Source organism: Seriola aureovittata, chromosome 24, assembly GCF_021018895.1.
Source record: "Seriola aureovittata isolate HTS-2021-v1 ecotype China chromosome 24, ASM2101889v1, whole genome shotgun sequence".
Lineage (NCBI taxonomy): Eukaryota > Metazoa > Chordata > Actinopteri > Carangiformes > Carangidae > Seriola > Seriola aureovittata.
Window position 1 is genome coordinate 4,492,249 of NC_079387.1, and position 27,010 is coordinate 4,519,258.

The following is a 27,010-nucleotide window of genomic DNA, read 5'->3' on the forward strand; positions in this document are numbered from 1 at the left end:
GATGCATAAGAAGATATATTTGTTGTTTTTACAACCAAAAACCATCTTAGTGTAGTTTTACATCTCCTCTCTCAAGTTTCTCTCTGGAGCTCTGAGCCTCTCTTCTGATTGGCTGACTGTTTTCTGAGTGATCTAATAAAAATATAGCAGATTTCAGGTAAACACTCAGAGAAACCAAATCCTGCAAGGTTGGACGGTGGGTCCAGGTGGGCGGAGCTTGGGGCATGGCTGAGGGCGGTAACAGCTTTGTTGTGACACCACAAAGTTCAGGAAGTCTTGACAGCTTGTTTAAGGCTCAGTTTTCTGAATACAGGCTGTGTGCATTTCTCTGTGGCCAGAGCGCTTTCATACTTTCACAGTATTAATATAGAACCTACACCTGCTTTATAAGCACAGAAGACATGGAAACCTCACTTTATACAATATGGAACCTTTAATCAAACATTCACATGATGCATAATATTTATATTGACCTGACTTCAGGTTGAAATGTTTTCATAGTTTTTTCAACTTGAATCAGTGTCTCTTCCATCTATTTCTGATCATCCAAGTGGACAGTCACTACACATTGCTTCCTGATCTTGTCATGTTGGTGTCTCGTTGACGCTGAATTGAGGAGATAGTTTCATATAGTTCATTTGTTGGCTGCTGAAGGCTCATGTAAGGCTCATCTGGGTCTTCTTGGTCCTAGAAAACAAATAATAATGCATCATGTCAGACTGCTGGTGTCAGGCATTTCAGTGAAATCATCAGTGAATGATAACAGGCTGTTTGCCACTGAACTGGAATTTCATGTGTGTGTCTTCTACTGTTGAAAAGTTCATTTTGTCTCGCTTCACACAATAACATCAGTAAATCATGAACATATACAGTACATATGGATTGATAGTCTTCTGTATGTGTGGATACAAACATTAAACTAGCTACTTTCCCAGTTTAAAGGTGTAGAACAAAAGAATACATTACTCACCACACAGCCAGGAGTTTCATTTACAGATAATCCAGATGTGATCGACCATGAACGGACTCTTTAAATAAGATGGGATAGAGTTAGTGAAACGCCAGATACGCACATGTGGATGCACAAAAAAAGTAAAGCTTATCTACGTCTTTTAGAAAACTTTAAAATAATAATAAAAAATAATTGTCAGAAAAAGGAGCATAATGATGAATATTTGCATTAATAAATAGTTTTTCTTCATTTCATCTGCCAGTCCTCAACTATGAATAAGTTATTATCCAAAATAAATTGATAAACAAACCTTTTGGTCTTGTGGATAAATCCCAGAATAACTCCAGTTATAATGATGACCACAGCTGCACCAGTCAAAGCACATGGGATGAGGATTTCTGTTGAACTGCTGAGCTCCTCATCCTCTAAAGCACGTAGAAGAAAAAGACAATCTTCTGTCAGACGAATGACTAACATAATTTTGAATAACATAATTTTAAAGATCCGATATTTCATATCAGCAGAGCACTATCTCACATTCAGCTGCAGTAAAAAGTTTACCCAAATAAACTCTAAAACATTACAACTCTACACTTTTTATTCTGTAAACTGAAACGGGTCCAACTTCATATGTACAGTAAGTGTAGACATAATGTTGCTTTTGATATTTGTCATTATTTATTTTTTTTTTTTTTTGGAACTTTTTATTTAAACATTTTAAACATTTTTACAAAACATTTCCTGACATATGACCATAAAAATGGGGCACAGTAGAGTGAGCTGCTACCAAATACAAACTAATAGTTAAATAATGAATGAAATTAGTAAGTAAGTAATAAGAAAGTAATAAAAAAAAAAAATAAAAAAAATAAAAAAGGTGATTCACTAAATAAAGTACATACATGTATAGAAATAATTACATAATTAAGTGAAAAACAAGTGGCACTCATACCTCCATCATCATCTTACCCAATCATGCATACACATACCTGAAAACACCTGTGCACATATATGTGTAACCGGACTAGGCAAGGGGGTGCATAAAAATAACATTTTAAGGCAAGACATAGGCTAAAAAAGACATTTGTCATTATTTTAACGACGCAAAAGCATAATCAAAAAAGCATGAAAAGCAGTCATCTGCTTACCCTCCACAGTGATATTGAGATGGACAATATATGTTCCACCATGATATGAACATTGACAGGAGTAGTTCCCACTGTCCTCTGGTGTTAAACTGGTCAGGTGGAGTAATGCAGTCTCACTGCCGTTCTTAAGTGTGAACCTGGAGTCACAACTACTGTGAAAGCCCTCTCCATATTGATACAGTAGACGACACTGTTCTCCTCCGCTCCTCTCTGTCTTGATGGAACATACTATCAGTGTGATAGCTGTAGTATTGTTGCATAGTGGAGTGACATCTGGTTTGCTCCCCAGGGTTTTCTCAAGAGTCACTGCAATCAATCAATCAATCAATCAATTAATTAATCAATGAATAAGAATCAGTCAGTAAATTAGCAGTAGCACTTGCTGTCTTTAGGTATTTGGTTTAAACTAATGTGATTTAATGTTCACCAAAGACAAAGATTATTCAATGACTCGCATCAATTTGACTTGATGAGAACTAAAAGGGATTTTCTCTACAGTACCTTCGCTGTCAAAACACACAGTTAGTGGCAGAAGCAGAACAAAGAACAGAGTCCATCCATCCATACTGGTCATGAAGCAACTGCTGCTGGTAGTGCACAGTGTACTGCACTGATGGGACACACTCGTTTGCACTGTTCTCTGGTTGCCTAAACCTCAAACTCTCAGCTCTCACTGACGTATGAGCTGATGTGAACTCTTCTAAAACGGAAGTGCTTCTACAGGCTTCTACTTTCTTATTAATACTCCCTAAAGGTACAACAGTCAGCAACCTTTTAATAACTTTAACCGTCTCGTTTGGTGAAGAGTTAACATTGGTCACAACATTATTAATGTCAAAAAGCTGCTCATGCATATGTTACATGTGCTTCAGGTCCAGTCACATGTTCTGGATTACAGCTGGAGCTGGATCCACTGAGATCCTGTATCAAGTATTGCCTGCACAGGTCTTGCAATGTGTAAGTTCAGTGAGAGTGGAACATCACGTAGCATGCTAAAACAGAGATGTTTGATTTTGTGGTCATCACATATTGACCAGCCTGAGCTTAAAGTGTAAATAGAGCTGCATGGTCTCTGCAGCTCGTCGCAATTTATGTCCCTCACACCACTGTTATAACTTGACACAACAAGAATACACAGCACACGATGCAAGTGACTTAACTTTGTTCAAATGTAGATTTCAGAAGTGATTAAAACTTGTCCCTGACCCAGGTCCTTCTCTTCATATAGCTTTAAAGGTCCCATGTTTTACACTTTCACTTTTCCTGTTTTATTTTAAGCGTTGATGCATAAGAAGATATATTTGTTGTTTTTAGAACCAAAAACCATCTCAGTGTAGTTTTACATCTCCTCTCTCAAGTTTCTCTCTGGAGCTCTGAGCCTCTCTTCTGATTGGCTGACTGTTTTCTGAGTGATCTAATAAAAATATAGTAGATTTCAGGTAAACACTCAGAGAAACCAAATCCTGCAAAGTTGGATGGTGGGTCCAGGTGGGCGGAGCTTGGGGCATGGCTGAGGGCGGTAACAGCTTTGTTGTGACACCACAAAGTTCAGGAAGTCTTGACAGCTTGTTTAAGGCTCAGTTTTCTGAATACAGGCTGTGTGCATTTCTCTGTGGTCAGAGCGCTTTCATACTTTCACAGTATTAATATAGAACCTACACCTGCTTTATAAGCACAGAAGACATGGAAACCTCACTTTATACAATATGGAACCTTTAATCAAACATTCACATGATGCATAATATTTATATTGACCTGACTTCAGGTTGAAATGTTTTCATAGTTTTTTCAACTTGAATCAGTGTCTCTTCCATCTATTTCTGATCATCCAAGTGGACAGTCACTACACATTGCTTCCTGATCTTGTCATGTTGGTGTCTCGTTGACGCTGAATTGAGGAGATAGTTTCATATAGTTCATCTGTTGGCTGCTGAAGGCTCATGTAAGGCTCATCTGGGTCTTCGACCATGATCGACTATGATCGACCATGAACGGTATCTTTAAATAAGATGGGATAGTTAATGAAACGCCAGATACGCACATGTGCATGCACAAAAAAAGTAAAGCTCATCTACATCTTTTAGAAAACTTTAAAACAATAATAAAAAATAATTGTCAGAAAAAGGAGCATAATCATGAATATTTGCATTAATAAATAGTTTTTTTCACTTTATCTGCCAGTCCTCAACTATGAATTATCAAAAAATAAATTGATAAACAAACCTTTTGGTCTTGTGGATAAATCCCAGAATAACTCCAGTTATAATGATGACCACAGCTGCACCAGTCAAAGCACATGGGATGAGGATTTCTGTTGAACTGCTGAGCTCCTCATCCTCTAAAGCACGTAGAAGAAAAAGATTACTCAAAAAATGACTCTGGTCCTTGATTTATATATTAACATTATGACTTTTTTGTTTTAATAAAATTAATTCATGACATAATTTTAATGGTTTATATCTGCACATTATCTCACATGCAGCTATGATTATAGCATGTAATTAAACATTCACTATCTACTTTTTTTCATATGTACATTAAGTGCAGACATCATGTTGCTATTGAAATTTGTCATAACTTTAACAATGCAGTGGAAAATTACCAATTTACACTGAGCCACTGCTTACCTTCCACTGTGATGTTGATATGCAGCTGAAATGTTCCAGCAGTGTTTGCACACTCACAGGAGTAGTTCCCACTGTCCTCCGGTCTTAAACTGGTCAGGTGGAGAAATGCAGTCTGATTCTCTGTCATAAGTGTGAACCTGGAGTCACAACTATTGTTAAAGTCATGTCCATATATATACGTTAGTTGACACTCTTCTCCTCTGCTCCTCTCTGTGGTGATCCTACATATTAACATTACGAGCTCATGCTGTGTATCATTGGCACATATTGGAGTGGCATCTGGTTCTCTGCCGATGGTTTTCACAAGCAGCCAATTCTCTGCAATCACATAATTGAAATAAAAAATCAATATCATATGAAATAGTCAATGAGTGTTTACTGATTTCTTGCCTATGTAAATGCCTGATAAACTTTAACTGCATTGAATAAGTAAATTATACAAACATATTCTGTTACTCCTTTAAAACCAAAGACATAGTGAACAACAGAGAACAATGTGTTACATAAGTTATACATAAAGAAGTTTCTGTACAGTACCTTGGCTGTCAATATAAAAAATGAATGGCAGAAGCAGAAGAAAACACAGTTCCCATCTCCCCATACTGGTCAAGACATCTAAGCAAGAATATGGTTTATTCCTGAGGGTTTTTAAGAGTCACTGCAATCAATCAACATTTAATAAGTTAGCAGTAGCACCGTATTTAGGTGTTTGGTGTAAACTAATATGATTTAATATTCCCCAAAGACAAAGATTATTCAAGAATAATGACTTGCATCAATTTGACCTATGAACATTAAAACTGTACAGTACCTTTGCCGTTAAAACAAAGCAGAACAAAGAACGGACTCCATCCACCCACACTGGTCATGAAGCAACGGCTGCTGGTAGTGCACAGTGTACTGCACTGACGGGACACACTACTTTGCACTTTTCTCTGGTTGCTTAAACCGCAAACCCCCACTCTCACAACATTTGAGCAGATGAGAACTGTTCTAAAAAGGAAGAGCTTCTACAGGCCTCTGCCTTCATATTAATACTATCAAAAAGTAAAATAGTGACAGTGTTTGAGCAGCTAATTCTTCGTTTATTTATTTTTTTTTATGAATGACATAAGCAAACATATTTCTTGCATAACAATGAGCAGGATAAAGTAAATAGTGGGTTACACTCTTTTAAACTCACTGTTAGGAAAAGCAATGATAGCTAAATGTGATTCTACCAAACTTCAGAGGGGAGGAGGACAAACACTGACACAACCCTTTTGCTCCCTAAACCACAAAACGACCTAAAATACCTCATAGGTCTGTGAGCTTGTGCTAAACAGGAAGTGTTATATTTGACTACATCTACTTTGAAGTACTTTTAAGACCCCAGAGGCCAAAGGTTTAAGAGAGAGTAGACGGCAGAGAGACGACAGGAAACGCCAATGACAACTAACACACCACTCAAAGCTGATACAAGGATGTCTATGCATTGGTGGGTGTTAATACCACTGGTGGTTGCATAAGTGAGTCTGATGCAGGACACTTCAGTCTAAATATAAAAAAATAATTAATCTCCGAGCGTCACAAAATGCAATTATGATCGCCACCCTCATTCTTCCTGTCATGTAATTTGGATAGTTGGAGAAATCAGGACAACTCAGACAGATGAAGATAATCTGTGACAAGAAAAAATAAAAGCTCAAATGTGTTTTTTGCCTTAACTTAGCTGTTTTGTTGGTTTGTGTCAAAGCATCAAGATTCAAAGACTTAAAATACTCATATTTCTTACTATGTGAAATGAGTCACACTCACAGCATGTATAATAAAAAATGATAAAATACCCCACTGCTGGGTCTCTCTTTAAATCGATGTATGTGCCAGAGAGGTAAGAAGGCACCTGCAACATCATGGAGGCGGCTGAGAAAGCCTCATGGTAGACGTGTGTTAGTACAGGAAGTGACAGGTCAAACTGACAACTGACGTTCACGCTAAAACAAAACACCTTGAAACACGCCTGTGTACATCACTTATCATACATCCGAAAGCATTGCAGAGCTTGTGTATATTATTTGGATTCACATAGAAATCCTTATATGTCTCATGAAAATACATGAGATATTTGTTTTAAATATAATCTAAAACATATTTACATATCTGAATATTTTGGATTTGCAGGTACAAAACAGTGGGCATCAAAAGAACAAATGCAAATTTTGTTTTAACTATTATTTTGTAATAATTAATATATTAAAATATATCATATTTTTAGGCAGTAAAATGCTCTCATGCCTTTAAGAATATTAAATTTACAAAAGGGAATTTAACATTTTAAAAGGACAAATGAGTGAGTGAAATAATGGCAAACTAAAATAGTTTCCTTATGGACGGCAGGCCCAGTTTCACTTGTTAATCAATAGAAAAACATGCGTCACATAGCGGTAGGTATTGTATAATGGATGCTGTATAAAGGAATTCCGAAATCTGTGTCATCTCTGGCGAACACATCTGAATTATCAGCATCAGTTTTAGTGTATCATGTGTTTCTGTACATCATGGCGACTGAGTAAAGTTCATTCTCTTTCTGGATGAAAGTGCTGTACGGTTCAATGTCTCCCGGCTCCTGCAGAAGAACACAAGAGTTAAAAAAAATGTTTCTGAGGTGAAATAACTGGCAGATGGAAAGTACAGTAGGTACCAGCATTTTGGTGTACAGTACCATGGTTGCGTGGCTGGTCATGGGTTCTAGTTGTCTTCTACTGGGTAAACAACAAACAAAAACATTTCATTACAAAAATTCTTTATTTGCTCCACCACCTCAAATTGTGTAGGAATAAAATTGTACTATATCATTATATAATAACATAGGATAGTTATTATAGAAATATGGTGCCCACAAAGACACTCCCATACAGTATATACAAACACACTGTTATCTGAATAGTGCGTTCAGTTTGCTAGAAGCTAATACAAAGAACAGAATTACAGAGCCATCACTGGTTCTACAGCGCCACCATGTGAGGACCACCCTGAAGAAGGTGAATGTTAACAAAACGGCAGGCCCAGATGGAGTGCCAGGTCGGGTGCTGAAAGCATGTGCAGACCAACTGGTAGAAGTGTTCACCAAGGTATTCAACAACTCCTTAGAACTGTCTGCTGTCCCATCCCATCATCCCAGTACCCAAAACAACATCTGTGAAGTGTCTGAATGACTATCGCCCAGTGGCCTTAACACCGATAGTGATGAAGTGCTTTGAGAAACTGGCGCTGTCCCACATGAGATACATAATCCCGCCTGACCTGGATAAGCATCAGTTTTTGCCTATGAGTCAAACCGCTCCACAGAGGATGCGATAACCACCGCTCTTCACACTGCTCTGACACACCTCAAGGAGCCAAACAGTTATATGAGGATGCTATTTGTGGACTTTACCTCTGCATTTAACACGGTGTTGGGACTCAGTCATTCAATAGACCAAATGTTTCTTTGCTCCACTGGACAAAGGAATTCACACCCCACAGTTCCTCACGGTTCACACCTGGGGATGACCCTTCCCCCCCATGGACCCCACTGGCCAGCCAGTGTGGGCCAGCGTGTGACATGTGACCCCCTAAGGTGTCACAAACAAAACCAGTCTTCTAGACCCCTTCTCGCTCTCTTCCCTTCTTGGCTTGCTCTGGAGAGCAGCTCCAGCCCTCCCCTCTCGGTTCTTCAAAGGGCAACAAGGCCCCAGCCCAGGTCAGCTCTGCTACCTGAGAAACTAGCTCTCTCGCCGGCCTGCAACCAGCAGCCTGCAAACACTCTTCTCCTCCACAACAGCGACCTGCTTCGGATTAACTGTGAGTGAATCAAATCCTCTTCAGAATCAGCGGCTACAACACAAGGCCAGCTGATTTTCCAAGCAACAGGAGTCGTAGCAGAGTTAGCATGGAACAGCTAACTCTGTGAGGAGAACAAAGGAGATACCAGCAAGCAACACAGCCAGACAGGACTTTATTCCACCAGGAAACCCCCCAAACTCACTGGATTTTACAAACCACTGGAAAGGACCTTTTTGCTTGTTCCAAGGATCGGGTAACGTTAACGGACTGGGCCTAACCTCTCCCAGCACAGCATAGCACAGCACAGCATAGCTAATCAGCAGAAGCCTTAACTTGTTAATGTACTTGTTGATTGATGTCTTGTTGTTGTAATGTTTGCTTAGGTTGTGGTCAGTCATACAGTTAATCGAGTACTCGTATGTTCACACACATAGCAGTACGTCTCAGTCCTAGAACCTGCATGAAGCTAACCTTCCCCCTCTAACCTGGTACCTTTAGATTACATGAGCTAGGCTAACAAAGAAACTCACACCTCCCCTCTCACACACACTAGGTGGTCTCAGCGGCCATTTTAGTAGTTTCTTTGTTTACCGCCATCTTTGTAGTCTTCTTTGTTCAGGTCATGTGGTCACAGTGACCACTTTGAGTCGGCCATCTTGCCTTTGTCTGTGTCCCCACAGACACACACACACACATACACACACACACACACACACACACACACACACACACCTGTATATGCTAGATTAGACATTGTACTTTACTCTGCTCCATTGTAAATAAATGCCTTTTAAGTATAACCACTGGTGTCTTTAATGTTGCACAAGCGTGAATATTGCCAACCTCTACTCGGTAGAATTCCAATCCTTCAACTGTAACTTACTATTGATTTGGTAATTTGGTTATAGTTAGTAAGCTAATGGTTAATCAGAGTTCCAGATTAATGGTAATAAATTGAGACTAAAACCATATTGGCTATTTTGCCTATTAGTTTAGGCTGGTGCCCCGTGAACTTTAATTCATTTTAAAGATATTATTTAATATTAATATTTTTAATATTAATATTTCCTTAATTTGTGATAGCCAATAAATTGATAAACAACCGAAATCTAACACATTTGGTGTCCAGCTCATGAGGTAGAGTACTGTTAACATAATGGTGCCGCCCGTGTGAGGCCGAGTACTAATGATTTCCAGTTACTAATAGAGCTCAGACCCAACATAATGGTGCCCCGTGTGAGGCCGAGTACTGTTGGCAAATATTCATAATTGTGCAATATTAAATTCATAATTTGGCCAAAACCGCAAAGGTTGAAAAATTTTTAGTCCACCACAGGAGTAAACGTCCAGGTGTACTTACAAACAAGTGCACTGTGGTGAGAATTGGTTTACTAATTTTACCTGAAGTAATATTAGACGTCCTCCAGTTATTAATAGCTAACACTTAAGCCTTAGTATCAAGAGCCTGCTATTGTTGCTAACAATTCCAGTTGAGTTTATTCTGTAGGAAATGTAAGAACCTCAGTTCAGCATTTGAATACCACGTGTTCAATGCTATCTAGTAAAGCTGTCAGAATTGCTGCTCCCTTTAACATTAAACACTGTGTGCCGACAGCCCTGTGTAACACAGAGAGCTTATACCTGGCTGTTACTGCCAAGCATTTCAGCCTGAGTAAGAAATAGAGCCTGAGATAGAGCCACAGCGTGCTACCAGCCCTGTGAAACCCAAGTTCTGCACCTAGCTGTTACTGCCTTGCATTACAGCCTGAGTCAACTTGAAGAGATAATCTTTGGACTGTTACTGCCTTGCATCTCAGTCATTGCTTTTTGAAACATTTCTTAAGCAGACAGTAAACCTGCACTTGCCTTTACTGTCCTTAATCTTTATGCCCACTAGTGTAGCTGCCCCTCCTCCACAGGAAGCTACCCCCCATAGTGTAGGCCACTGCATTGTTTAGTTAGGCTAGTGTACTACCAAACTACACTACAAGGTGTCTGCCAGCGCAACACCGCAGCCAACTATATTGCCTTCTTGTTTTGTGAAAAACTTGTTTAACCTCCCTCTTTCCCAGACACAACAATGGAGAACTCCTGTGTAGAGCAGTTTATTTCTTCCCTAGCACAGAGCCTGAAGCCTGGCTACCTAGAATTTATCAGCAAGTTAAATTCCAGTGAGTGCAGTAAAGAAATAGACTTGCTACTCAGTGACAAAGGTGATGCTCAGACTGCATCCAAAGGCCCATTGTTAAGATGTGTACTGTTGAACTTCCACAGGCAGACCAGCATTTCCCTTCAGAGCCAAGCAGCCCTAGAGGAGGAGGTAAAATCGCTTAGAGCTCAAAATGCTTTTCTCCTCCAGGAAGTTAAGGAAGCTAACAAGAAAGCCATGCGCTACTTAGGAGACCTGCATGCAGCAGAGGTAGACCTCTGTTCACACAAGGAAGAATTGTTAAGGGTTAAATCAGAATGCTTTGCTCCACCACGATCGGTCAGTGCTTGTGATTCTGGTTTCTCTGCTTCACAATCTTCCCTTAATGACAGGTTAACTCCGCCTCCACTCAGAGGATGGGACAAATTCCCAACTGACCCTAAGTCCTGGGAAATGAAGTCAGCTCCTCAACCTCCACTGAGAGACAGAGGTTACACCCACCTGACTTCCCATCTTCCTGAAACTGACAATGAAGAGACAGGTAGTTTATCCGGTAGAGGATATTCATGTTCCCATCAGCCACTGATGCATAACAGTTTCACCTGTGCTCACCCCTCCAACAGAAGGACCAAAACTTTTCCGGACTGTTCAGCCTCCTCTCTGCACCTCCATGAGAGTGATGACCGCTGTTCAGCTCCTTCCTCTAGTCCAGCTAGCATAGTCTCGCCTTCATCAGTAGGGACCTCACAGTGCCCCCGCCTCGAAGCGCTTGAGTTATTAGCAAAGGACATTGAACATTTTGATCCAGACAGCTCTGATCAACATATTGAAAACTACTTTAGGGAGTTAGATCACAACTTAATTGATTTGCCCCATGCAACCCAAAGGGAGAAAACTAAACTTGTGTGGAAGACCAGCTCAAAAGCAGTCCACAAGTTTATGCAATCACTGCCTCCCAGTGTCAGAGATGACTACAAAGAGCTCTGTCAAGCACTGACAGAAGAATTCTCTCCTGCTGCAGATGAGATAGAATCTTTGGTTGCAGCTTCTCAAATCAAACACTCCCGCCATGAACATCCCAATGACTTTTACCAACGTTTGAGGCATGCATATTTTCAGGGTAGGAACACACCAGGCTTAGAGCAGAACTCCACCTTCAAGTCTTTGTTCCTACGAAACCTCCATCCCTGTGTACGCACTCATGTTACACTGATGACGCATCAAGGTAAGCCCACCATGCAGGAAATAAAGAAAATGACAAAAATGGCTTGGGAAACCATGGTCAATTCCAAGGCAAGGGGGAAAACAACTGAGCCTAGCAACTCAAACACCTTAGCGCCACACAGACATGTAACCTCAAAAGATCACCCTCAGAACAGATCGAAGGGGGGTGATAAAAGGCCACATATGGGTGCTGAGCGTAACCGCCACGCCCACCAAGTGCGTAGAGATAGGCACTCCCACAACAGGAGCAGGAGACGGCCTTACGCAGAAATTCTGGCTCAGACACAGGACCAGTCAACACATGGATCAGACAATGACCACGTCATCTCTGACCATGTTAATTCAGACAGTGACAATGCCTCTGAATGTTCTTCCTTCAGCTACTCAAAGTGCTACAGCTTTGTGCCACAGGTTAAAGAAAACTTAAAGCACCGGCGCTCCAGAGTTCGCCGCACTGAGTACTGACAGTAAGTAGGCTCAGGGTACCTTACACTCTTCCAGATGGACTCAATGGGTTTGTCAGCAGCAGCAGCAGCAAACTAAATTCTGAATCAAATCAGATACAAGTTTAGGACACTGCATATACATGGCACACTCACCCAGACACTCCAAATCTTGTCATTCTAGGTGCCACCCTCTATATCTCACCTTAACAAACTAACATCACTGACTTTCCTGTCCTCACTAACACCATGAGTAACTAGGAAACATGTTAGTTGTTTTACACTATTCGATCATTGTGGTTATTATCTGAACTCTGCTTTGTAACCTGATTGTTCTTGCTTAGCCAAGATAGATAGTGCTGACAAATGCCCGGATGTTACCTGTTGAATGAAATGACAAATGTACTATACATTATGCTCTCAGGATGACACGTCAGGTGGCATCCTGACAACAAAGGGGGGACTGTTGGGACTCAGTCATTCAATAGACCAAATGTTTCTTTGCTCCACTGGACAAAGGAATTCACACCCCACAGTTCCTCACGGTTCACACCTGGGGATGACCCTTCCCCCCCATGGACCCCACTGGCCAGCCAGTGTGGGCCAGCGTGTGACATGTGACCCCCTAAGGTGTCACAAACAAAACCAGTCTTCTAGACCCCTTCTCGCTCTCTTCCCTTCTTGGCTTGCTCTGGAGAGCAGCTCCAGCCCTCCCCTCTCGGTTCTTCAAAGGGCAACAAGGCCCCAGCCCAGGTCAGCTCTGCTACCTGAGAAACTAGCTCTCTCGCCGGCCTGCAACCAGCAGCCTGCAAACACTCTTCTCCTCCACAACAGCGACCTGCTTCGGATTAACTGTGAGTGAATCAAATCCTCTTCAGAATCAGCGGCTACAACACAAGGCCAGCTGATTTTCCAAGCAACAGGAGTCGTAGCAGAGTTAGCATGGAACAGCTAACTCTGTGAGGAGAACAAAGGAGATACCAGCAAGCAACACAGCCAGACAGGACTTTATTCCACCAGGAAACCCCCCAAACTCACTGGATTTTACAAACCACTGGAAAGGACCTTTTTGCTTGTTCCAAGGATCGGGTAACGTTAACGGACTGGGCCTAACCTCTCCCAGCACAGCATAGCACAGCACAGCATAGCTAATCAGCAGAAGCCTTAACTTGTTAATGTACTTGTTGATTGATGTCTTGTTGTTGTAATGTTTGCTTAGGTTGTGGTCAGTCATACAGTTAATCGAGTACTCGTATGTTCACACACATAGCAGTACGTCTCAGTCCTAGAACCTGCATGAAGCTAACCTTCCCCCTCTAACCTGGTACCTTTAGATTACATGAGCTAGGCTAACAAAGAAACTCACACCTCCCCTCTCACACACACTAGGTGGTCTCAGCGGCCATTTTAGTAGTTTCTTTGTTTACCGCCATCTTTGTAGTCTTCTTTGTTCAGGTCATGTGGTCACAGTGACCACTTTGAGTCGGCCATCTTGCCTTTGTCTGTGTCCCCACAGACACACACACACACATACACACACACACACACACACACACACACACACACACCTGTATATGCTAGATTAGACATTGTACTTTACTCTGCTCCATTGTAAATAAATGCCTTTTAAGTATAACCACTGGTGTCTTTAATGTTGCACAAGCGTGAATATTGCCAACCTCTACTCGGTAGAATTCCAATCCTTCAACTGTAACTTACTATTGATTTGGTAATTTGGTTATAGTTAGTAAGCTAATGGTTAATCAGAGTTCCAGATTAATGGTAATAAATTGAGACTAAAACCATATTGGCTATTTTGCCTATTAGTTTAGGCTGGTGCCCCGTGAACTTTAATTCATTTTAAAGATATTATTTAATATTAATATTTTTAATATTAATATTTCCTTAATTTGTGATAGCCAATAAATTGATAAACAACCGAAATCTAACACATTTGGTGTCCAGCTCATGAGGTAGAGTACTGTTAACATAATGGTGCCGCCCGTGTGAGGCCGAGTACTAATGATTTCCAGTTACTAATAGAGCTCAGACCCAACAACGGTAATCCCACAACAACTTGTCAGCAAGTTGAACAATCTGGGCCTTGGTTCCTCGCTGTGCTCATGGGTTATGGACTTTCTTACAGACCACCCACAGCAGCTCAGAGTCGAGAGACACACCTCTTCCACCATCATCCTGGACACAGGAACCCCGCAGGGTTGTGTTTTGAGCCAAATGCTGTTCACTCTCCAACTCAATGATAAAATTCGCAGACGACAATACCATCGTTGGTTTGATCGCTAACAATGATGAGACGGCCTACATCTGGCCGAGTGGTGTAAGGACAGCAACTTAGTCCTTAACACCTCGAAGACCAAGGAGATGAGAATGCCTTCAGAAGAAGAGGAAGGCCACCCCACCCTTCACATTTATGGAGAAGCAGTGGAGTGTGTGGACAGGCTGAAGTTCCTTGGAGACAGTCAGATAAACCATAAGTACATGGACCTCCAACACCTCACGTGTGGTTAACAAAGCTCAGCAGAGACTATTCTTCTTGAGGAAACTGAAAGAAGCCAAGCTCCCTCAGAAGCTGATGCTGAATTTCTACAGGAGCGCCGCTGAGAGCACCCTTACAAACTGCACAACTGTGTGGTATGCCGGCTGCATAGCTGCAGAGCGGAAAGACCTTGCACCGTGTGGTGGAAACTGCTCAGCGCATTGTGGGGATGAAGCTCCCACACCTTGATTGTATTTAAACCACCCGCCTGAGAAAGAAGGCCAGCAGCATTGCCACAGCCTCTACTCACCCCGGCAACCCACTGGTAAACGGTTCAGAATAAGGTCCTGCACAAATAGACTGACGAACAGCTTCTTCTCCTGAGCAGTGGCTTCCATCTTCCCCCACAACTCCCCCAACGATGACAGTAAATCAGACTGATTTTTATTGGGCTGTTATTGCAGAGATGCCACTTGAGGTTTTGTTATACTTTGTATAATGACAATAAAGACTATTCTTTTGATTAAATAAAAATAACAGACAGAATTAGCCTTAAGCGCTATTGATGTAGCGCTTAAGGCTATTATGCTTTGCTAAAGCTTATTTTATTCTCTTTGAGCACGATATTCATCTCTTACCCATTATGAAGTTTTCCGTAGATCAATCCCAGGACACCTCCAGTTATAATGAGGAATATAATTACACCAACTCCAACATAAGGGAAGGGTATTTCTGTAGACCTGCTGATGCTTTCATCCCCTTTAACCATAGAAAGAAAAAAACAAAGTCAGAAAAGCAGCATCGGTATCGTACAACTATAATTGGGGAGCAGTTTGTGTGTGTGTGTGTGTGTGTCCATGAATCTGCTCAATCTAGGGAGCAGCAGTTTGAAGGAACTTATTTCTGAGGCCTTTCAAACGGTCGTTCTCTTCTTTTTCCCCCTTGCACCTCAACTGTGTGACACAGGGTAAAACTGTGGAGACTTCAGTACAACTCCTCTGAATCCGAGGTCTACTTTGCATCCGTTTTCTATTGAAATAATAATAATAATAAAAAATAAAAAATAATCTTTCCTAAAAAAAGAAGTAACAGCACCATTTGCGTTGTGGAAACACCAAACACATGATATTTGTGTGTGGTACCGAATCTCTAGAGAAGTCAGGTAATAATTTTGTAGTACTTTGTTGATTTGCCGTTAAGATGCTAATAACGTAGCTACCTATCTACCTAGCTTGGCATATATTACAGATGTTGGTAAACAGTCAAAAATGATTGAAAATTGGATTTTTGGTAAGTATGTTGAGTTTTGTTTGTTTATTTTCTTTTTGGGGTTTTTTTTTGGATGAAATACATATTCTAAACCCTGTTGTTTATTTATATTGGACAAATTTCCTTTATTTCCCAGCCACCCGAGTGAATAAACTCATAAAAACAAGAAAATAAATCAGTCACTTACCTTCCACTGTGATGTTGATATGCAGCTTAAATGTTCCACCAGAGTTTGCACACTGACAGGAGTAGTTCCCACTGTCCTCCGGTGTTAAACTGGTCAGGTGGAGAAAGACAGTCTGATTCTCTGTCATAAGTGTGAACCTGGAGTCACAACTATTGTTAAAGTCATGTCCATATTTATACGTTAGTTGACACTCTTCTCCTCTGCTCCTCTCTGTGGTGATCCTACATATTAACATTACGAGCTCATGCTGTGTATCATTGGCACATATTGGAGTGGCATCTGGTTCTCTGCCGATGGTTTTCACAAGCAGCCGAGTCTCTGCAATCACATAATTGAAATCAAAAATCAATATCATATGAAATAGTCAATGAGTGCTTACTGATTTCTTGCCTATGTAAATGCCTGACAAACCTTTTAACTGCACTGATAGAGAAATCACCAAACATATTCTGTTACTCCTTTAAAGCCAAACAAATAATGAATTACAGAGAACAATGTGTTACATAAGTTACACATAGAAAGAGGTTTCTGTACTGTACCTTGGCTGTCAATATAAAAAATCAGCGGCAGGAGCAGAACAAACCACAGTTTCCATCTCCCCATACTGGTCAAGACTTATAAGCAACAACACAACTACTGCAAGTAGTATACAGTATAGAGTGGGGGTTAGGCACACCCCTTTCCACCAATCTTCAGCGACCTAAACCTCAAAGCTTGCACTGAGGCATCAGTTAGTGCGAGGTCTGTTAAAGAGGAAGTTTAAGACATTACTGCTGGTGCTTTCATGTTAACACAGAATGAGAGAGAAAAGTGCATAAAAACACACTGACATAACATATGCAGGCTGAGAATTGCGCCCACATTCATGTAGGACAATGTGACAACCTTCACCGTCTTGTTTGGTGAAATTCAAGGACAAAAGTCAATGTGACTGTCAGCTGTGAGTGTTTACGTCACAGGGCAACACGTTTACATCAGTACAGAGGTGGTAGAAAGAGTGTTAAGAATATTGTGCACTGGCAATACAATGCAGTCAATACAAGACAGAAGTCTACTCAACAGTCTGGATTGATTGTTTTGACTTTAACGCTACTCACAAGTTGGATTGTCATCATCACAATACTTCTTCTTTTTTTTTTTTTTTTTAATAGGGCCACAGCTTTTCATGAAGTGCAGAGACAGAACAATTTCAATAGAATCCATTAATACACATTTGACCCTGCTTGACAACTTATGCTGCAAAATCACCCCCCACACACGCGGCTAGGTTTCCAGGACACTGAAACTTAGTAAAAGACTTTATATTAAAAGTTCCTATATTGCTACATAGCCGATGTTAGCATTAACAGCTGTTTACTTACCAGCCTGATGGAAACATTTTGAGTTCAGAATCAAACTTCATTCCTTTATTCACTTAGAGCTTTCTCCAGAGGTCTAAATCAACCCTCTTATTTCGCTTCTATTTCTATCACTTCCTTTCTTCTACCTTAGTTAGCAGCCCCGGGCCCATCCATCTCAACAGTGAGTCACTATAGGAGGATGAAAAAGCAGTGCTGCTCAGAGAGCATATAATAACCTCTTGTTAACGCAAAGATGGCTGAAGCTCTTGGCAAGCGACCATAATCACCACCACCGCCACTCGCTCCAGACAAGAAACCCTATTCGGTAGCAGAATTAAAACTTACATATATACTACCTTTAAAGACAATTGTCCAGACATAAACAGACTGGCTGAAAACAAGAAAAGTGTTTTGGAAGTTAAATGTTTAATCATCATATGTAAATTTTTGCTTTTTTAAACAATATTGTACATCATCATTTATAATTCATAGAGAATTAACTACTTTGGTCATTTCAAACTAGAATCAGTGCTATGTTAGCAAGTCAGAATGTCCACATGCAATATTTTGTAAATGGGATTACATACATCATCTTCACCTTAGTTTTCGATAGTTTCGTAGACTGTGTAATCTGGGTGTAAATCCTTCTCTTTTCCATCTGTTTCCTGATTATTAAAACTGTTAGCTGGACCTGCTTCAGTATCATGATAATGGCAACTTGAGGAGATAGTGTGGTAGACATCACAGGCTGGCAGGTGAAGGCTCGCATAGAGATCATCTTGGTCCTGAGAAAACAAATCAGCATTTTATTATCGCACCTCAAATATAATTGCATGTAGTTGAAAACAATAGGTGATGTGTCGGCATTACAAAACGTTGAGAAGAATAACAAAAACAGAACTATGTAGCTCTTACCAAAGAGAAGGGAGTTTCAGATCTGGTTAGTGCAGATGCTCCTGACCTTGTGTTTTCTCTGTTAGCACAAATGAATGTCAGAGTTAGTAGGATCCTCTGTACTATCACAAAGGGAACTGCTGTCAAGCAAACTATTTTTAGAGCAAATGAAAGAGTGTGATTGTTTTCAAAGAAACCAAAACCAAGTGACACGCTGATTGGAGCAATATGCTCAATGGGAGTAAAGAGAGTATGAGGACATCGTGCTGCTACAGTACAACACGGCACTACGACACACTAAAAGTGAAGTATTAAAGCATTTGGTTAAACTTTTTCACCTGTGATGATTTCCTCTCTGGGTCTGATCACAGATGATCCCAGCCATAATGATGAACATGGCAAGAACGATAATGGCGATGATGAGTGAGGCAATGAACCTCACGCCAGAGAAAGTTCCCTCCTCTCCACCTGCTGTCACACAGAAAGTCAGGACAGTCTGTATTTCCACGCCACAATATCTTGCAATTTTGTACGAACTGCTCAGATTACGAACACGCTCACCTTCAACAGTGATATTAAGATGGACAACATGTGTTCCTCTTTCATATGAACACTCACAGGTGTAGTTCCCACTGTCCGTCGGTGTTAAATTATTTAGTAGGATAAATATAGAATAATTCTTGCTTAGCAACGTGAACCTTGAGTCGCATTTATAGTCAGACTGCTTGTCACCTGTATACAGCAGGCAACACTTATCCCCCCGGTGCGTCTCTGTGTTGATCATACATTTCACTAATATAATGACACCTAACTTTGCACTGGTGCACACAGGAGTGATGTCTGGGTCTCTGCCGACGGTTTTCACAACACTCACTGCAATCAAAAGGAAACAGGCTTTCAGTGCATCATATTTTACACTCGAGCTGCGATACAATAGTCAGAGTAGATAAATCTTGTTATGTAAAGAAGGTTTTTGTACTGTACCTCTGCTGTCAACACACGCACACACGGGCAGAAGCAGAACAAACAGCTGTTTCCATCCATCCATACTCGCCGAGAGATCTTAAGTGGTGCCAGCAAAGTACAGGACGCTGTTCTGCAAGGACGACCAACGCAGCTCTCTGAAGTGTTCTTTTACTGTCCACGTGAAAGAACCTCAAACTCTCTCCTTATAAAGGTAAAGTAGAAGCTGAAACAGAAGTGAACCTTGACTGCTTCTACTTTCAAGTCATCATGCAACAGTAGCTTCTCTGGGAAGCAGTGTATTAATCCACATGGGTAAAACAATGCAGCGGTGCATGAATGCAAAGAGACACTCTCACTTGCATGTAAGAACTTGTTGAACTTGTTGAACTTGGTGAAACGTGTTTGGGAGTAAAATCGAACAGTGGTCCAAACAGCTGTCAACTTTAACAGAGCATGAGAGCTTAAAGTCTTCATTTTTTAAATTCATTGTAGAAACTTTATTTGTTTAAATACACAAACACTCAAGAATTTTCAATTGATATAAACATCAGGGAAATTTAGCAACATTGTACATCATTCTGTGTAGTGTAGTGTAGCGTAGCATACAGCATTTTTCACATTTACTTTATAGTATTTCTGTATATTATTACTCCTGCAATTATTTAATTAAGAACACCATTCTGGGTAACCTAAAAAAAATATCCCTCAGCAACTTGTTAAACTAGTCTATTAATAAAAATATACAGTATTTTGGCTGAGACCAGCAGATGCTCTGGGGCACGTAGATATCACCGTTATTTTGACTGTTGGTTTAGATGTTTTCATAGATTTCATACTTTTGACCAGTGTCTCTTCCATTTGCTTCCTTTTCTAAATGGACAGTCACTGATCTGTTTCCGGCTGAATTTGCCTTGGCGTCATGTTGATGGTGCGTCGAGACGAAGTTTTGGTAGATATCACTTTCCCGCTGCTGAAGGCCCATGTAGGGGTCATCTGGGTCATCTTTGCCCTATGAAAGCATATCAATTAAGGGTCTTTGGTTTCTTATCCCATCAGAAAAAATTGGTATTAATTAGGAATAATTAATCAAACCATTATTTACAATCAAAAAATATATATATATATATTGTCATATTAGAAAGTGGTACCTAAAATCTTAACGTATCATGTTGTATAAGTCTGAAAAGGTTGACACATAGTATGGAGAAAGTAAAGTCAAACTGAAAACTGAGCTTTTCATGTCCTAATATTCCGCTAACTCAGTTCCCCTAACCTCACTCATCTAAAAACACCTTTGTCTCTTTTCCTTAGCATGCACACCCTGTGGCTATTCAGATTATATAATACATGCAGAGAAGGTTAGGAGCATAATTACTTAACATTAAAATGTTTAACAGCATCTCAGAGACAGCCACTTCCGTTCATTTTAACACTTTTTGCCACATGTGAAAAAGTTTTCACAGCATTCTCTGCCGAACTGAGACATTGAAATGGCGTGACAACTAAAAAAAGAAAGAGAACAGGGGGGACTTGGTGGCTTAGCCGGAATTGAAACAAGTCTTACAGGACATGTTACTAGGCAAGCACGCTGACTTTCCACTGAGTGTGTTCTCTTCTCAGCAGACATCTTACACGCAGTTCTGGTAAATCGACGACTGATGGCAGCAGTAATTTGGAACATATGCATCTACTGCTGCAAAGGTTATTGCGTGAGATCAGCAGCCAAATAACTAGAGCATTTGCTACTTACTAAGTTGGAAGGTATAAAATAAAAAATACATACCTTGCTCACCAAAGAGCAGGCGGTTTCACATCCATATAATCCAGATAGTCCTTCCCTTGTATGGTTTCTGAAAATAAGAAGGAATATCAGAGTTACATCAGTGGATATCAGGATAACCTATACAAATAAAATAGTTCAACCACAAATTGAAAATTAAGGCCCCTTCTTAGTGCACGAATCCCTAGTTCTGACTATTAATTTTAAAATACAGTACAACCTCAAAAATAACAACAGATCACTTGGACACTGACAATGCTGTCTTGGAATGAAAGAACAAACACTAACTTTCCATTGCTGCTATTAAACTGTTGAGTATCCTAAATTCCAGTGCTTTACCGACTACCTATGTTAAAAATATGAAGTAAGAATTTTCACCTGCAACAATTTTTCCTTGTCATAAGTCCAAGGACAACTCCAGTAACAATGATCAATGCAGCAGCATTACAAATCACAGCAGTCAAACTGAGCATTCTAATAGAAGTGCTCGCCTTTTCATCTCCTGAGTAAGAAAGACACAAAAAGCAAAAAAAAAACATGTTAATACTTGCATCGTCTCTGAAACTATTTATTTATTTATTTTATTTTTTTAAATCGGTACCACTTCATTTTAAATACGATTTTATTTTGCATATCAATATTTAGCAATAAATATAGTTAGTACAGTACTATTCCCTTTAATAGCACATCTGACATTTGTATGGTCTCCATTTTACATCTGCATACATTAGTAAAGATGCTATATGAAAGTTTTCACTGCTACAGAATGTGGTTTCTTGCCAGTAGTGTGTGGTGGTTACTGTCGCTTGTCCACAGCTTCATTCATCATCATGCTTACAATACAATTGCTATCATAAAGTGACAACTTTACTTCTAGACTGGTAAGTAAACAGCTGTTAATGTAGCAATGGCACTTAGCACTACTTACAGTCAGTGCTAATGTTACTAGTAACTAGTGCTGTCATGTGTCCTGGTTTGCTGTTGGTTACTCTGTGAAGCACGACTGATTCATTCAGCTAAAGCAGGTAAATAAATCAAACATTTACCTTCCACAGTGATGCTCAGATGAAGAAGATCTGTTCCATGAATATGTGAACACTCACAGGTGTAGTTCCCACTGTCTTCTGGTGTTAAACTGGTCAGTTGGAGAAATACAGTCCGATTGTCCGTCATAAGTGTGAACCGGGATTCACAGCCATTCTCAAAGTCATGTCCGTGTTGATACAGCAGACGACACAGTCGTCCCCTGCTCCTCTTTGTGCTGATCTCACATACTATCAGTGTGATGAATTGCAGTGCAGCAGTGCACACTGGAGTAACATCTTGTTTCCCTGCAATGGTTTTCACAACAGTCTCTGCAATCAGAGGAAATATTTAAAATCTTTAAATCGTTGTAGTTTTTTTTTTGACTGCACTTGAAAAGGCTACTTCAAGGAAACTAAGAAAGGAAGTACTTGACAGACATAAGCTGTATCTGATGAAAAGCTGCTGTACAGTACCTTCAGTGTCAACACACAAAGACACGCGGAGAAGCAGAACCAACCAAGGTTGCCATTGATCCATAATGGCAGAAAGGTCCAAACAACAGTGCTGCTGTCAGAAAACTATATCGAAAGGAGCAGGGTAAGTGTTGATGGTGAAAGGAAGCGTCATGACCACTTGTATTTCCTGTTAAAACGCTCTGTGATGGATTTCGGGTTTCCTTGAAAAGCATCAATTTCAGATGAAGCACCATGTTGAACGAAAGAAAAAGAAACATTTATACCGTACATATAAAAAGAAAAGATAAAACGTACTTCAACAGATTTGCCTGAAGAACGTCAGATGGCTTCAAATTGTTCATTTTTTGAAGGAAAAATTGACAAATAAAAATTTAAAAAATGATATATTACAATGATATGAGGCCAAACAGTTATTTAATGGCTGGAAATTATTTTCCAACATTATGGAATTTATAACAAGTCCAGTATGAACGATAAAGATAAACAGACGGTAATTTGTTTCCATATAAAACATCCAAGTAAGTATGAAAATTGCAAATGTTGAGCATCATAAATTCAAGGATGTTGTGGTCAAAAATGATTGCATTGAGGGCAGACGTCTTTTTTTCCTGTTTTTAGGAACCAACAGAGTTACAGAGGCTCACTGTGTTAGTATCATTAGTCAAAGAATGAGTCATATGTGAAATGATAAGATATAAATGACAGGCCATCTACACAACATAAAAAGTGGCGTGTTTTATGGTGGATCCCTGATATACAGCAGTCTATTATCATCTATTTAAACAAAGCACTCTAACAACATCAATAGCTTCTTTAACATGGATCCTAAGACACAGATTTATAGACGAACAGTCACCCCTTTCCTCTTTCCTGCCTTACCGACTGCCCAATTTGTGATTTGGAGGATGAGAATACATCTTTTGTTTGTCTTTCTCAGGCCAAAGCTCAGTTCCTCAGCTGGACTATAAATAGACGGGACTTAAGCAAAACTAAAAAAGATACTGACAAAAACTGAAAGTAGGCTGGCATTCAGAAAGAGTTGAATAGATGCAGGTTTACAGGATATGGAACCGCATAGAACAGGTCACCAAAGATGCAGATCAACACTGACTTTTTTTGTTGTCGGCGGTCAGGGCTCTACGTTTCAAGGTTGCGGTTGAAACGCAACAAGTATACATTCAAGTAAATAACGAATGAAACTAGGCTGAATGTTCCTCCACCACAGTCATAAGACAAGCAAGAAAATGATGTGTGTGAAGCAGCATAGTCCATTAGCTATGGTACATGACATAGTGTCATTTCTGTGGTCAGCCACCATTACTAAACATGTCAGTATCTCAGTCTCGGTATCAGTTAGTGGGTGACACTTTAGCCTAGCTAACAGAAAGCAAAGTGCCACATCAAATATATTGCAGCTGCTCCACATGACTGTGAGGGATGCACACTGTGGCTTGTCAGCAGAGGGAGTAGTACACATATAGTTATAAATAAATAAAAAACTATCTGTAGGATATACATGTATAACCTACATATACTGTTTAAACACCAGCACAACATTTCATTTCATTGAGATTAAAAATATATTTGTAGATTGATACTTAATTAATGCATCACTGATTATTAGTCAGAAAGTAATTTCTCATTACGCTTGTGTAATTTCCACATTTTCAGCGTTTTGTATGAACTCACATTTGACATTTGTGAAGCAGACTGAATTTATCTCCGGTCAGACTGACAAGGTGATAAACGCATTCTGAAAAATGCATTATGTGTTTGTGGGTGTTCACGTACTTGGCCAGGGATCAATGTTGGTCTGGATGTCACCTCCGGAGACAAACCTCAGCTTGCTGCTGGTGTCTGTATTAAGCCAGGTCCTCACCATCTTCCAAACCGCTACAGAGCAGGAAACAGATGACGAGCAGTAATGGTTATGAATATAATGTGGCTTTAATATAACAGTTATCAATACATTTAATCTATATTGCAGATGTAAATAAAAACCAGCAATTACTCAACCTGGAGAAACATATTCCTATAACATCAATGTGTTAAATTAAAAAACGCATAACAACGACATCATGCATTACCCACATGACACTGCGTACCACTAAGTTACATCTACATGGAGTCATATTCAAGGAAGCAATTCATGAAAATCCATGTCCTGTAAAGGAGAAAATGATTATTTTATTTTTAAGTGATTAAAACAACACAGGGGGAAATGTGTTTTGAAAAAGGCACATCTGTCTTTTTCCGTTTCCTCTGAAAGTTACATGAACTCACCAGAGCACAGAACAGGTGGACACAAATGCACAACACAGAGGGTTCTGACGTAAAGGCAGGTTTTATTCCAGACAGGGTTCGGTACACAGACAGGCAGAGGTATCCAAAAGTCGAGAGGCAAAAAGGCAGGTCGAAAAGGCAAACAAGGTCGTACACAAAACAGACTATGACTTTGACAAGAGCTGGGACGAGGACCGTTAAGTGCAACGAACTGGCAACAAGACTGTGAGACACACAAGGTAATATACAAGAGGTAATCAGGGAAGATGAGAAACAGGTGTGACGGGACGGGGGAAGAGCGTGCAGGAAGGTAGAACAGAGACAAAGGGTTAGTGATTTCAAAATAAAACAGGAAAGACAAGACATAACGTGAAATGTGCGAAATCAAAACAGAAACTTGACAGACATGACAGAAAGCTTTGCAGCCTTAAGCCAAAGCATGACCCAGATATACAGTCAAACATGTGTCACCACTCAACTATGCCCAACTATTCTTTTTAACACCACCTTTCCTAAAATATCCCAATGTCCTTGCTCACTTAATGTTACATTTTGTGTTTTGACAATTGCAAATATTTGTTTGCATGTAAAAAGGTTCGGCCTGTTGGGATTTTGGACAAAGTACAAGACTCTGAAATGACAATATCTTGTCAAATCTCTTGTTTGTTGTTTTTGTTTTGTGTAGCTGGAGTGAAATTGACATCTGTAAAATATAAATGATATAAATTTTACATATGACATAAAATATCACATGTCCCACTCTTTATATTCCCTTAATTCTTCCTTCTTGCTCTCTTTTGCTTCCTGCCCAGTCTTTAATAACAAATAATACAGATTATATACAGATAATAGAGATATTAGATAACACTATTAGACACTTCAGTGAACAGTTTGCCATTGTTTGCCTCATTTTTGTATTTCCTTGTTTAGAATAATAAATTAGCAGCTCTGTAATAGATCTTTTACCTCTCTTCCTCTAACTCTTTCTCTCTTCTTCCTATCCAGTCTTCCTCTTCTCCTTCCTCTCCACTATCCCTAAAGCGATGAAGAAGAAAAATCTTCAGATTTTATGTTTTTGTAGGAAAAAGTCATATTCCCCATTTACAATTTCTAACAACAATTTTCAAACAAGCAACAGTTACCCTCACACCTGTTGCATATGTTAATTATTAAAATGATGCATTATATTTGTGGGTCACATGGTAGCCCACATCAAATTGTTTGCCTACATATCATTAACCTATCACCTGGTGGTACAATTCCTAAATCCCGTAACCCCACCTATGATTCTCACCTGGTTACGTCCTGGCTTCAAAAGACGTTTGTGCTGATGTTGTGGATTCACTTGAAACTTGCTTCTGAAAAACACAACAGTTTTCTGCAAGTACTTTTTTTTTGGTTTGTTTGTTTGTTTGTTTGTTTTTTTGTTTTGTTGTTTGTTTTGTTGTTGTTATCGTCGTTGTCGTTGTCGTTTTCGTCGTCGTCTTCTTCTTCTTCTTCTTTCCTTTTTTCCCTTTTTTTCTTTTTCTTCTTCTTCTGCTGCTGCTGCTGCTGCTGCTGCTGCTGCTGCTGCTGCTGCTTCTTCTTCTTCTTCTTCGGCTTCTTCGGCTTCTTCGGCTTCTTCGGCTTCTTCGGCTTCTTCGGCTTCTTCGGCTTCTTCGGCTTCTTCGGCTTCTTCGGCTTCTTCTGCTTCTTCTGCTTCTTCGGCTTCTTCTGCTTCTTCTGCTTCTTCTGCTTCTTCGGCTTCTTCGGCTTCTTCTGCTTCTTCTTCTTCGTTTTAATGGCAACCTAGGAAGTAGTTAGTTGCAGAAGAAGAGTGATATGGAGCTGCTCCAGCGACCCGGTAGCGCCCTCTGCTGGCCAAAACAAAAACAGTGCGAGACTTCCAGCACGTCAGTTTTGCTAAAAGGCAAGATAATAAACTACTTTTTCTATTCTATTTTTT

At 40.0% G+C, this 27,010-nt stretch overlaps 1 protein-coding gene across 12 annotated transcripts; it reads right to left on the bottom strand.

Moving 5' to 3' along the window:
* Positions 1-206: 206 nt before the first annotated feature.
* On the bottom strand, positions 207-26,945 carry LOC130165305 (uncharacterized). 12 transcript variants are annotated; one of them, XR_008826774.1, is made up of 14 exons: positions 26,360-26,944; positions 26,032-26,100; positions 24,574-24,675; positions 16,301-16,618; positions 15,483-15,603; positions 7,429-7,468; positions 5,265-7,332; positions 4,728-5,045; positions 4,324-4,438; positions 2,602-4,098; positions 2,101-2,406; positions 1,263-1,377; positions 971-1,028; positions 207-687 (listed from the first exon to the last, which is right to left on the bottom strand). XR_008826774.1 is itself a non-coding variant. In XM_056370459.1 (7 exons), exons 3-7 carry the CDS (start codon positions 24,662-24,664, stop codon positions 562-564), a joined length of 696 nt encoding a protein of 231 aa, XP_056226434.1. In that variant the 5' UTR covers positions 24,665-24,675; positions 26,032-26,100; positions 26,360-26,903; the 3' UTR covers positions 207-561. The 12 variants fall into 12 exon arrangements, 2 of the variants coding, with proteins under 2 accessions (XP_056226434.1, XP_056226435.1); XR_008826775.1 differs by having other exon boundaries at positions 4,728-7,332; positions 7,429-7,465; positions 26,360-26,945; XR_008826771.1 differs by having other exon boundaries at positions 4,728-7,332; positions 26,360-26,945.
* Between the last annotated feature and the right edge of the window lie 65 nt (positions 26,946-27,010).